The sequence below is a fragment of the Pristiophorus japonicus genome, chromosome 23 (genome assembly GCF_044704955.1).
Source record: "Pristiophorus japonicus isolate sPriJap1 chromosome 23, sPriJap1.hap1, whole genome shotgun sequence".
Classification (NCBI taxonomy): Eukaryota; Metazoa; Chordata; class Chondrichthyes; family Pristiophoridae; genus Pristiophorus; species Pristiophorus japonicus.
The window spans coordinates 16,196,444-16,208,704 of record NC_091999.1 but is presented as its reverse complement, the minus strand read 5'-3'; the positions used below and the strand labels follow the sequence as shown (position 1 = coordinate 16,208,704).

Below are 12,261 nucleotides of genomic sequence, written 5' to 3'. Positions count from 1 at the left end.
ACTATCTCTGCAGCCACTTCTTTTAGGGCCATAGGATGTAACCCATCAGGCCTTGTGGACTTGTCCGTCTTTAGTCCCATTATGTTACCGAGTACAACTTCATTAGTGATAGTGATTGTAATAAATTCCTCCCTCCATATAGCCCCTTGATTTTCCACAATTTGGATGTTTTTAGTGTCTGCTACCATGAAGACCGATACAAAATATTTGTTCAACGTCTCTGTCATTTCCCTGTTCTCCATTATTAGTTCCCCAGTCTCATCCGCTTGATAACCAACATTTACCTTAACCTCTCTTTTGCTTGTTATGTACCGGTAGAAACTCTTACTATCTGTTTTTATATTTCGCGCTAGTTTACTTTCATAATCTATCTTCCCTCTCTTCATCATTTGTTTCGTTGTTCATTGCTGGCTTTTAAAAGTTTCCCAGTCCTTTGGCCTCCCACTAGTCTTGGCCACACTGTATGCCTTTATTTCCAATTTGAAACCATCCTTATTTCCTTAGTTAGCCACGAATGGTTATCCCCTCTCTTACAGTCTTGCCTTCTCATTGGGATGTATTTTTGTTGCGAGTTATGAATTATCTACTTAAATGTCTGCCACTGCTCATCAACCATCCCATACTTTTATCTATTTTCCTAGTCCACTTTAGCCACAACTGCCCTCATCCCTTTGTAGGCTCCTTTATTGAAGCTTTGGACAGTGGTTTGAAAGTCAACTCTCGCGCTCTCCAACTGAATTTGAAATTCAACCGTGTTATGGTCATTCATAGATTAGTATGGCACAGAAGGTGATAATTCAGCCCACAGAGTCTGCGCCGGCTCTTTCGAAGAACAATCCAGTTAGTCCCACTCCCGTGCACTTTCCCTATATCACTGCATTTTTTCCTCCTTGTAGTATTTGTACAATTTCTTTTTGAAGGAAACTATTGAATCTATATCTACCACCCTACCAGGCAGTACAATACAAATCTTAACCAGTGGTTGCATAGAAAATTGCGTCCAAATATCGCCTCTGGTTCTTTTGTTAATCACCTTACATCTGAAAAAGTTTCTAATTATTTACTCTATCTAAACCGTTGATGAATTTAAACAGATCTATCAAATCTCCTCTTAGACTTTTCTCCTCCAAGGAGAACAATCCCATATTCTCCACTTTGTACATATTAACTGAAGTCCCTCATGCCTGGTAATAATATTGGTTGGGAAAATGTCGGAGTCCATTATTAATGAAGCAGTAGCAGGACATTTGGAAAAGCAAAATTCGGTGAGGCAAAGTCAGCATGGATTTATGAAGGGGAAGTCATGTTTGACAAATTTGCTGGAGTTCCTTGAGTATGTAGCGAACAGGGTGGATAAAGGGGAACCATTGGATAGGGTGCTTTGGACTTCCAGAAGACATTTGACAAGGTACCACATAAAAGGTTACTGTACAAGATAAAAGTTCACGGGGCTGGGGTTAATATATTAACATGGATAGAGGATTGGAGCAAAGAACAGAGAATCAGGATAAATGGTCCATTCTCTGATTGGCAACCAGTAACTAATGGCATGCCGCAGGGATCAGTGCTGCGACCCCAACTAATTACAATCTACATTAACTACTTGGAGAAGGGACTGAGTGTAACGTAGCCAGGTTTGCTGGCGATAAAAAGATGGGAGTAAAAGTAGTGTGTGAGGAGGACACAAGAAATCTGCAAAAAGACATAGACAGGCTAAGTAAGTGAGAAAAAAATTGGCAGATGGAGTATAATGTTGTAAAGTGTGAGGGCATGCACTTTGGCCGAAAAAAATCCAAGAGCATTATTATTTAAATGGAGAAAGATTGCAAAGTGCCGCAGTACAGCGGGACCTGGGGGTATTGTGCATGAAACACAAAAGGACTGTACGCAGGTACAGCAAGTGATTAGGAAGGCCAATGGTATTTTGGTCTTCATTGCAAAGGGGATGGAGTATAAAAGCAGGTAAGCCTTGCTACAGCTATATAAGGTATTGCTGAGGCCACATCTGGAATACTGCATGCAGTTTTGGAGTCCATATTTACAAAAGCATATAGGTGCTTTGGAGGCAGTTCAGAGAAGATTCACTAGGTTGATTCATGGGATGAAGGGTTTGACTTATGAGGAAAGGATGAGTAGTTGGGGCCTCTACTCATTGGAATTCAGAAGAATGAGAGGTGATCTTATCGAAACTTATTAGATTATGAAGGGGCTTGACAAGGTGGATGAAGAGAGGATGTTTCCACTGATGGGTGAGACTAGAACTCGAGGGCACGATCTTAGAAGAAGGGGCCACCCATTTAAAACTGAGATGAGGAGAGATTTCTCCTCTCAGAGGTTGTACATCTGTGGAATTCGCTGCCTCAGAGAGCTGTGGAAGGTGGGATATTGAATAAATTTAAGACAGAGATAGACCGTTTCTTAAACGATAAGGGGATAAGGGTCTATGGGGAGCGGACGTGGAAGTGGAGCTGAGTCCATTGTCAGTTCAGCCATGATCACACTGAATGGCGCAGTAGGCTCGAGGGGTCGTATGGCCCACTCCTGCTCCTCTTTATTATGTTCTTATGTTCTTATAATTTACTAAATCTCCTCTTAACCTTTTCTAATCTAAGGAGAACAGCTCCAGTTTCTCCAGTCTCTCCACATAATTCCAATCCCCCATCCCTGATACATTTCCAGTAAATCTCTTCTGTACTCCATCGAAAGTCTTCACGTCCTTCCTAAAGTGTGGTGCCCAGAATTAGATACAATACTCCAGCTGGGGTTGAACTAATGTTTCTAGTCATTCATCCCTGGTACCAATCTGGTAAATACACCCTCACCATTCTCTGCTGTAAGGAGAACAGCCCCAGCTTCTCCAAGTCTGGCCACGTAGTGAGAGCTTCAATCCTACCGTCCCGTACACACAATGAAGCGAGCTCCAGGCGGGCACAGGCCCGTCCTCAACCGCGAGAAGGCGGAGGAAAAAAGAGCAGCTGAAAGCCGACGATGTCTTGAAATTTTTTTAAAATTGTTATCTTATTTTTTTTATTTAAAAAAGGAAAGGTATCGCGACTGCCCCAACCAGAATTTCTACCCAGTGCCGGTTCCCCAGCCAACTCCCTCTCCTGAAAGGTAAGCATTTCATTTCTTGTCAGTTTTATTTAGCGTGGGGGCTTCAATATATATATTTGCCATCGCGCTCTCTCTTACTTATTAATACATATGAAACCCCGCTGAAGGAATTGGGTGCAGAAAATTCCAGCTGAGGAATCGTCATCGATGAAGCTGAAACATTGCAAAGGGAACAATAATAATCGTTTGGGCTGAGGGAGGAAAGAGTGGAGGGTGGAGTGGAACAAGGGAGGGATGAAGTATGGTGGAGTATGGAGGAATGGTGGAGGGATGGACAGAGGGAGGGAGGGATGGCTGCAGGGAGGGAGCGATTGATGGAGGGAGGGATGGAGGTATGAACGGAGGTAAGAATGAAGGGAGAGAAGTAAGGAGAGACGGGTGGAGGGCGAGAGGGATGGTGGGGGGAGTGATGGAGTATCTCCCAATTTACCCGATCAAAACTCTTCATGACTTGGAAAACCTCTATTAAGTGGCCCATAACGCGCTCGGCTCTAAGGAGAACAATCCCAGCTTTCAGCTGCTTTGATGGTGCAGCTCACACAGTGTAAAACTCAAGTTCCGTGAGCCCTTCTGCCTAGGGCACATCCAGATGTTCCTTGCGGAGTCGGCGTCACTTTTATATGGATCCAGTGAAAATACCAGTGTGGGAATGACATCACGGGCAAGATAAGAGAACTCGCCCTGATAATAAATAAATCGATCAGTGTAAGACTGGGCGCAGGCACTGAACGTCAGACACGATGAGCTGAATGTGAACATTTTAAAGTACAAGCTGTGATATGTTCAAGCCTCGGCTCAGTGGGATGACTCTCGCCTGTGATTCAGAAGGTCACAGATACTAAACCACATTCCAGAGACCTGAGCCAATAATCTATGCCGACAAGCCCGGTGCCAGTTCTGAGGGAGTGCTGCACGGTCCGAGATACCGTCTTTCAGGGCAGACAATAAGATGAGGCCTCATCTTTCTGCTCAGTTGCATTTAAGGGATTCATGGCACTATATTGAAGAGCAGATGAGTTCTCCAGGGTTTCCAGCGCAAATATTTATACTTCAACCAACATCTGAAAAACAAATTATTTGATCAATATGTCATGCTCTTTGTGGGAGCTTGCTGTGCACACATTGGCTGCCACGTTTCCTACATTACAACAGTGAGCACACTTCCAAAGTAATTCATTGGCTGTAAAGCACTTTGGGACATCATGAGGTCAAGAAAGGCACTATATAAATGCAGGGTGTTTCTAAATGTCAACACTTGTAAATACAAGTTGATATATGTGAAAAGCTCAGATATTAATGTGATTGTAGGACACTCCTCTTTTCACTGGTTTTACTTGTTTAGTTTCAATGGGTTAAATCTTACACTAAGTGGAGATCCAGTGGAATAGCAGCCTGTTCAGAGATGTTGCATTAATTTCGGCAGTAGATCTTTCAAAACTGAATTATTAATTTTACTATGTATTTCTTTGATATAAATGACATCTGTTCTAATTGAAAAAAACTGAAGCAAACCTCACTGTTGTGGATTTTTCTATTAATGTTGTACCAACATTCAATATTTTTAAAATAAACAATTGTTGTGAGAGGAGACGAATCAATAAATGACTCTGTTAATCTGATTTTGCTGCCATGAACACTTCATGGGAACCAGTGAGGCGGTTATGTAAATAAACACAGAAATAGAAGTCCCAGATTAGAGTATTGAGTGACAGAAACAATTTAAATGTTTCCCCACCAATACAGCATAGAAATAAACCGAGAAAGAAATGAAATTTCTCAACGGATTCCAGTAGCAATTTTTGGGGGGACATTTCTTAAATTACAGGAGAATAAAGTAAAGATGATACCCAGGGACAGAATGGTGAAATATTCGATTCACCGTCTATAGTAACATTACAAATGTGTCAGTGGAGATTCCCTGTAACCTCTCCATCTCCTATTTCCACTTTTTGTATTGTCTCTCACGAATGGATAATTGGCCATCTCCCACAACTAGATATTAAAATCTAACAAAAGTTTTCCTTGAACCCTAATGATACGCCTCGAACCAACTTGATTGGAATGCGCAGAGGGAGATTTAATCCAGGATGTGACCTGTGCATTAAACGATCTGGGAGCGTTTGATAGGACAGTGTAGGGAGAGCTTTACTCTGTATTTAAACTGTGCTCTACCTGCGGTGGGAGTGTTTGATGGGACACTGTAGAGGTCGCTTTACTCTGGATCTGGCACATTCTGCACCTGTCATGGGAGTGTTTGATGGGACAGAGTCGAGGGAGCTTTAAACTGTATCTAACCCCTACTGTACCTGTCCTGGGAATGTTTGATTCAAATGTAGAGGTCGGTTTACTCTTTATCTGACGCATGCTGTACCTGACCCGTGAGTTACAGTGTTTAGTGCATTAATAACAGTGACAGGGTCTAAATTAACATAAACAGAGACATTGTCTCGTTTAGTGAAGTGAAATGATGGGGCTAGAGTAATACAAACAGTGTCCTTGTCTAGTTTAATATAAACAGAGACAGGGACTTGTGTAATAGGAATAAAGGCATTGCCTATTCCAGTAATATATGAGACAGGGCCTAGTACAATATTAATAGTTCTATTACTGTAATGACTGAGGTAGGGCCTAGTGCAGTAAGTACTGATACAGGGACATTGTTTTATTCGTTCCTGTCATGCAGGTGTGAGAGTCATTCGGCCCATATAGACCATGCCGCTCTCTGCAAGAGTATTTCAGCTAGTCCACTCCCCGCCCTTTTCCGTAGCCCTGTGATTGTTCTTCCTTCAGGAACTTATCCAATTCCATGCCATGATTGAATCTGTCTCCACCACTCTTTCAGGCAGTGCATTCCAGATCCTAAGTTTTCCTCGTGTCGATTTAGGTTGTTCTGCCAATGCGACAAATCTGTATCCTCTGTTCTCGACCCTTCCGCCAATGGGAACAGTTTCTCTCCAGTTGCTCTGTCTCGACCCCTTATGATTCTGAACACCTCTATCAAGTCTCATCTCAAACTTCTCTGCTCTAAGGAGAACAACCCCAGCTACTCCAGTCAATCCACATAACTGAAGTACCTTATCCCTGGAACCACAGGGAAATCTTTTCTGCACCCTCTCTAAGACGTTCACATCCTTCCTAAAGTACGGTGCCCAGAATTTGACACAGTAATAGCTTGAGGCCGAAACCGTGTTTTACACAGGTTCATCATAATTTCCTTGCTTATATATTATATGCCTCTATTTATGAAGCCCAGGATCCCATATGTTTTTTTAAAACACTTTCTCAACCAGCCCTGCCACCTTCAAATACTTTTGCATATATACCCCCAGGTCCCTGAGTTCATCACAGCTTTTAGTACTGTACCCTTTAGTTAATTTTAATCTCCTCGTTCTTCCGACCAAAATGTATAACTTCACACTTTTCTGCGTTCCATTTGCCACGTGTCCGTCTATTCCACCAGCATGTTGCTGTCCTCTTGAAGTCATCACTATCCTCCTCTCCTCACTGTTCACTAAACTTCCAAGCTTTGAATCGTTTGAAAATGTTGAAATTGTACCGAGTACACCCGAATCTAGGTCATGAATATAAATCAAGAAAAGCAGTGTTCCTAGTACCAACCGCTGCGAAACACCAATGTATACCTTCCTCCAGACCAAACAAAACCACAGCTCTCTGATTCCTGTCACTCAGCCAATTTCATATCCATGATGCCACTGTCCCTTTTATTCTATGGGATTTAACTTTTCTGGCAAGGATATTATCAAAGCACTTTATCAAATGCCTTTTGGAAGTTCATCACATCAACTATATAAACTGAGACTGGGTCTACTGCAGTAAAAACTGCGATGGGATCTAGTGTAATGAGAGAGACAATAAGTCAGATAATTACAGATTTATTAATCTCATGCCAGGTACAGGTGCAGTTTCATGTTTACCATCACTTGCACCAATAATCATACACTTGAGGTGTATATCTGCGGATTCTGTGTGATGGTGAGGTGATCACTGGAGAATAAAGCACAGAGACTGGTGCCTGGCTGCTCATTATTCTCGGTGTGATTTAATCCACTTTCCCACTGAATACTGCGGACAGACATGGTCACCTTGGTAATGCAATGGTCAGTGTGACATCACTTTCTAAAGAAGAGCACTCAAGACAATGTGTTATCAATAAATGTTAAAGGTATTAAACGATCTGCAATTAGCTGTTGAATAAAATAAAATGCTGAAAAATAATGGTTGGAGCTAATAATTTATCTTTGTGAAATGCACTTGCACACCTTATGAATGATGTGCATTGTAAATACACACACACACAAACACGCACACATATATATACACACACACACACATATACACGCACACATATGCACACACATACATACACAGACATACAACACACATACACACACACACATACATATACACACACATAAGCACACACACACACACACACACATGCACACACACACATACATATAGCAAACACTGCGTGTGTGCTCTTTTCAGTTGTTCGTCTTAAGCAGATGAGTTGTTCTTCCGGTGGATGTTTGGACCCTGCGGCCGCCCATCCGGCGGTGATGTGAGGTCACGGTTCCAGGCTCTGTCTGTCACAATCAGTGTGCCATGTGAAAGCTCAATAGAAAATACTGCAGGAAAAACAATCCTTAACATTAAAGAACTGGGAGCAATTGGCACAGTACAACACAAGTGTGAATTAGTAACCGTTAACACACAGAGTGCCACTAAGTATTGCAAAGTGCAGTGAATTGCTCACCTTCAGTCCTGTCCCTCAATCCCAGTCCATCTCTGGGAGATTGTTACAAGATTCACCCCATCCTCTCAACACAAATATTACCGACACAATGCCAGATCATTTCGACATTGCCCACAACTCTTGTTACCTATTAGTGAAACTAAACATATGTTTTAACCAAAAAAGTATTGAATATTCCCACCCACACACATATATATCTTTATTTTTATTAATATCTATCCACCGTCTATATATCTTCTGCCTATCTAACAGACGCAGAAATAACGGAGACAGGGTGTGTTGTGCAATAAATAGAGATATATTCATTGGAGTGGGAGTTTATCCCAAAACCATCTGAGACCGGAGCGAAGTGAGACACGCTGAGCCTCGGCTGACACAAACAGACATTGTAACATTAGAAGACCATAAGAATATAAGAAATAGAAGCAGGAGTAGACCATACGGCCCCTCGAGCCTGCTCAGCCATACAATACGAAGATGGCTGATTCGATCATGGACTCAGATCCACTTCCTTGCACGCTCGCCGTAACACATTAATCCCTTATCGCATAAGAAACTGTCTATCTCTGTCTTAAATTTATTCAATTTCCCGGCATCCACAGCTCTCGGAGGCAGTGCATTCCACAGATTTACAACCTTATGAGAAAATAAGTTCCTCCTCATTCCAGTGTTAAATGGACGGTCCCTTATTCTAAGATTATGCCCCTAGTTTTAGTCTATCCTATCAGTGGAAACATCCTTTCTGCATCCACCTTTTCGATAAGATCACCTCTCATTCTTCTGAATTCCAATGAGTAGATGCCCAACCTCCTCAACCCTTCCTCGTAAGTCAAGCCCCTCATCTCCGCAATCAACCTAGTGAACATTCTCTGGACTTCCTACAAAGGAAGTATAACCTTTCGAAAATGTGGAAAACAAAGCTGTACGCAGTTTTCTAGGTGTGGCCTCACCAATACTCTGTATAACTGTAGCAAGACCAACCTGCTTTTATACTCCATCCCCTTTGTAATAAAGGCCAAAATTCCATTGGCCTTCATGATCACTTCCGTTCCCTGCATATTAACCTTATGTGTTTCATGCACAAGTACCCCTAGGTCCCGGTGTACTGCAGCACTTTGCAATTTTTCTCCATTTAATTAAAAACTTGCTCTTTGATTTGTTCTGCCAAAGTGCATGATCTCACACTTTCTTACATTATACTCCATCTGTCAATTTTTCCCCACTCACATGGCCTGTCTGCGTCCTTTTGCAGATTTTTTGTGTCTTCCTTACACATTGCTTTTCCTCACATCTTTGTACTTTGTATCGTCAACAAACTTCTCTGTGTTATACTCGGTCCATTCATTCAATTTGTTAGTATAGATTGTAAATAGCTGGGGCCCCAGCACTGATCCCTGCGGCACGCCACCATTTACTGATTGCCAAACCGAGAATGAACAATTTAGCCCGACTCTCTGTTTTCTGTTAATTAGACAATCCTCTATCAATGCTAATATATTACCCCAACCCCGTGAAGGTTTATCTTGTGAAGTTATCTTTAATGTGGCACGATGTCAAATGCCTTCTGGAAGTCGAAATACACCACATTCACTGGTTCCCCTTTATCCACGCTGTTCGTGACATCCTCAAAGATTTCCACCAAATTTGGCAAACAAGACTTCCTCTCCATAAATCTATGCTGAGTCTGCCTGACCGAATTATGATTTTCCAAATATCATGCTACAGCTTCTTTAAAAATGAACTCCAACAATTTCCCAAACACAGATTTTAGGCTATCTGATGTATGGTTACCTGCTTTCTGGCAATCTCCTTTTTTTAAATAGGGGCCTTACATTTGCAGTTTTCCAATCTGCTGGGTTTTCTTGTGAAGTGCAATGATACATGACCTAGTCCAACATAAAGGGAGACCGGGTCTAGTGTAATATAAACAGAGGCAGGGCCTAGTGTAATATAAATAGCTACAGTGCCCAGTGCAATATAAATATAAAAATATAAGTACATAAGAACTAGGAGCAGGAGTAGGCCAACTGGCCGCTCGAATCTGCTCAGTCATATAGTAAGGTCATGGCTGATCTGATCATGGAGTCAGCCCCACTTCCCTGCCCGCTCCCAATAATTTTTTATTCCCTTATCGCTCAAAGATCTGTCTCTCTCCGCCTTAAATATATTGAATGTCTAGCTTCCACAGCTCTCTGGGGCATAGAGTTCCATAGATATGCAATCCTCGCAGAGAAGAAATTCCTCCTCATTTCAGTTTTAAATATACTGCCCCTTATTCTGAGACTATGTCCCCTAGTTTCTTTCTCCCCTTTGAGTGGAAATATCCTCTCTGAATTCATCTTGTTGAGCCCCATCGTTTTCCAATCTTTCAGTAAAATCAGCTCTCATTCTTCTGAACTCCAATCTGTATAGGCCCAACCGACTCAACCTATCTTCATAAGTCAACTACCTCCCCTCCAGACTCATGCTAGTAAACATTCTCTGGACAGCCTCCAATGTAAGTATATCCTTCCTTAAATAGGGAGATCAAAACCTTATTGCAGTACTCTAGTACAATATCGTGTACAGTTCTGCCCACTCACTTAGCCTGTCTATATCCCTTTGCAGATTTTTTGTGTCCTCACAATTTTCTCACCCATCTTTATATCATCAGCAACCTAGGCTACATTACACTCAGTGCCTTCATCCAAATTCATGATTATAGATTGTAAATAGTTGAGGACCAAGCACCGATCCCTGCGGCACACCACTAGTCACTGTTTGCCAACCAGAAAATGACCCAACTATCCCGACTCGCCGATCTGCTAGTTAGCCAACACTCTACCCATGCTAGTATATTAACACCAATCCTGTGAACTTTTATCTTGTGCAGTAACCTTTTATGTGGCACCTTATTGAATGCATTCTAGAAATCCAAATACACCACATTCACTGGTCACCCACTATCCACCCTGCTTGTTACATCTTCAAATAACTCCAGCAAATTTGTCAAACATGATTTCCCTTTCATTAAACCATGCTGACTCTGCTTGATGCTTTTCTTAATGTCCCGCTACTGCTTACTGAATGGAATCCAGCTTTTTTCCAATGGCTGACGTTCGGCTTATTGACCTATAGTTTCTTGCTTTTTGTCCGTCTTCTTTTTTAAATAGGGGGCGTTATATTTGCAGTTTTCCAATCTGCTGGGTCCGCCCCAGAATCCAGGGAATTTTGGTAGATTACAGCCAAAGCATCCACTATCTCTGCAGCCACTTATTTTAGGACCCTAGGATATAAGCCGTCAGGTCTAGGGGACTTGTCCGTCTTGAGTCCCATTATTTTACCGAGTACTACTTCATTAGTGATCGTGATTGTAATACGCTCCTCCCTCCCTATAGCCCCTTGATGTTCCAATATATTAATGTTTTTAATGTATTCTACCGTGAAGACAAATACAAAATATTTCTTCAACGACTTTGCCATTTCTTTGGTCTCCATTATTAATTGCCCAGTCTCATCCTCTCGGTGACCAATATTTACTTTAGCCAATCTTTTCCTTTTTATGCACCTGTAGAAACTTTTACTACCTGTTTTTATATTTCGGGCTAGTTTACTTTCATAATCTATCTTCCCTCTCTTTATGTTTCATTATTTCTTTGCTAGGTTTTTAAAGTTTCCCAATCCTCTGACCTCCCACTCGTCTTGGCCAAATTGTATGCATTTGTTTGCAATTTGATACCTTCCCTTATTTCCTTAGTTAGCCCCGGATGGTTATCCCTTCTCATGCAATGTTGCCTTCTCATTGGGATATATTTTTGTTTCGAGTTATGAAATATCTCCTTAAATGTCGGCCACGGCTCATCAGCTGTCCCATCCTTTTATTTATTTTCCCAGTCCACTTTAGCCAACTTTGCCATCATAGTGTCCTTCATTTAAACTTAGGACACTGGTTTGTGAATCGATTCTCACCGACCACCGCCCCCCCCCCTTCCCCCCGCCGCAACTGAATTTGAAATTCAACCATGTTATGGTCACTCATAGATTAGTACGGCACACAGGGTGGCATTCAGCCCATAGAGTCTGTGCCAGCTCTTTCGAAGAGCAATCCCATTAATGTCAATCCCCCGCTCCTTCCCTATATCCCTGCATTTTTTCTCCTTCAAATACTTACACAATTTCCTTTTGAAGACTACTGTTGAATCTGTATCTACCACCATATCATGCAGTACACTCTAAATCCTAACCAGTGGTTGCATAGAGAATTTCGTCTACATATCGCTTCTTGTCCTTTTGTCAATCACCATCCATCTGAAACAGTTTCTGTTTATTTACTCTGTCGAATGATTGATATTTTCAAAAAAGTCTATCAAATCTTCTCTTCGACTTCTCTC

The 12,261-nt window shown here is 41.8% G+C and overlaps 1 gene segment (V, D, J or C); it reads left to right on the top strand.

The window, feature by feature from the left end:
* Positions 1–1,208: 1,208 nt before the first annotated feature.
* Positions 1,209–12,261, top strand: part of LOC139235404 (Ig heavy chain C region-like) — a 59,308-nt gene continuing 48,255 nt past the window's right edge. The window contains 1 exon segment of the C gene segment in view: positions 1,209–1,265. Within this exon segment, the coding sequence occupies positions 1,209–1,265 (57 nt within the window).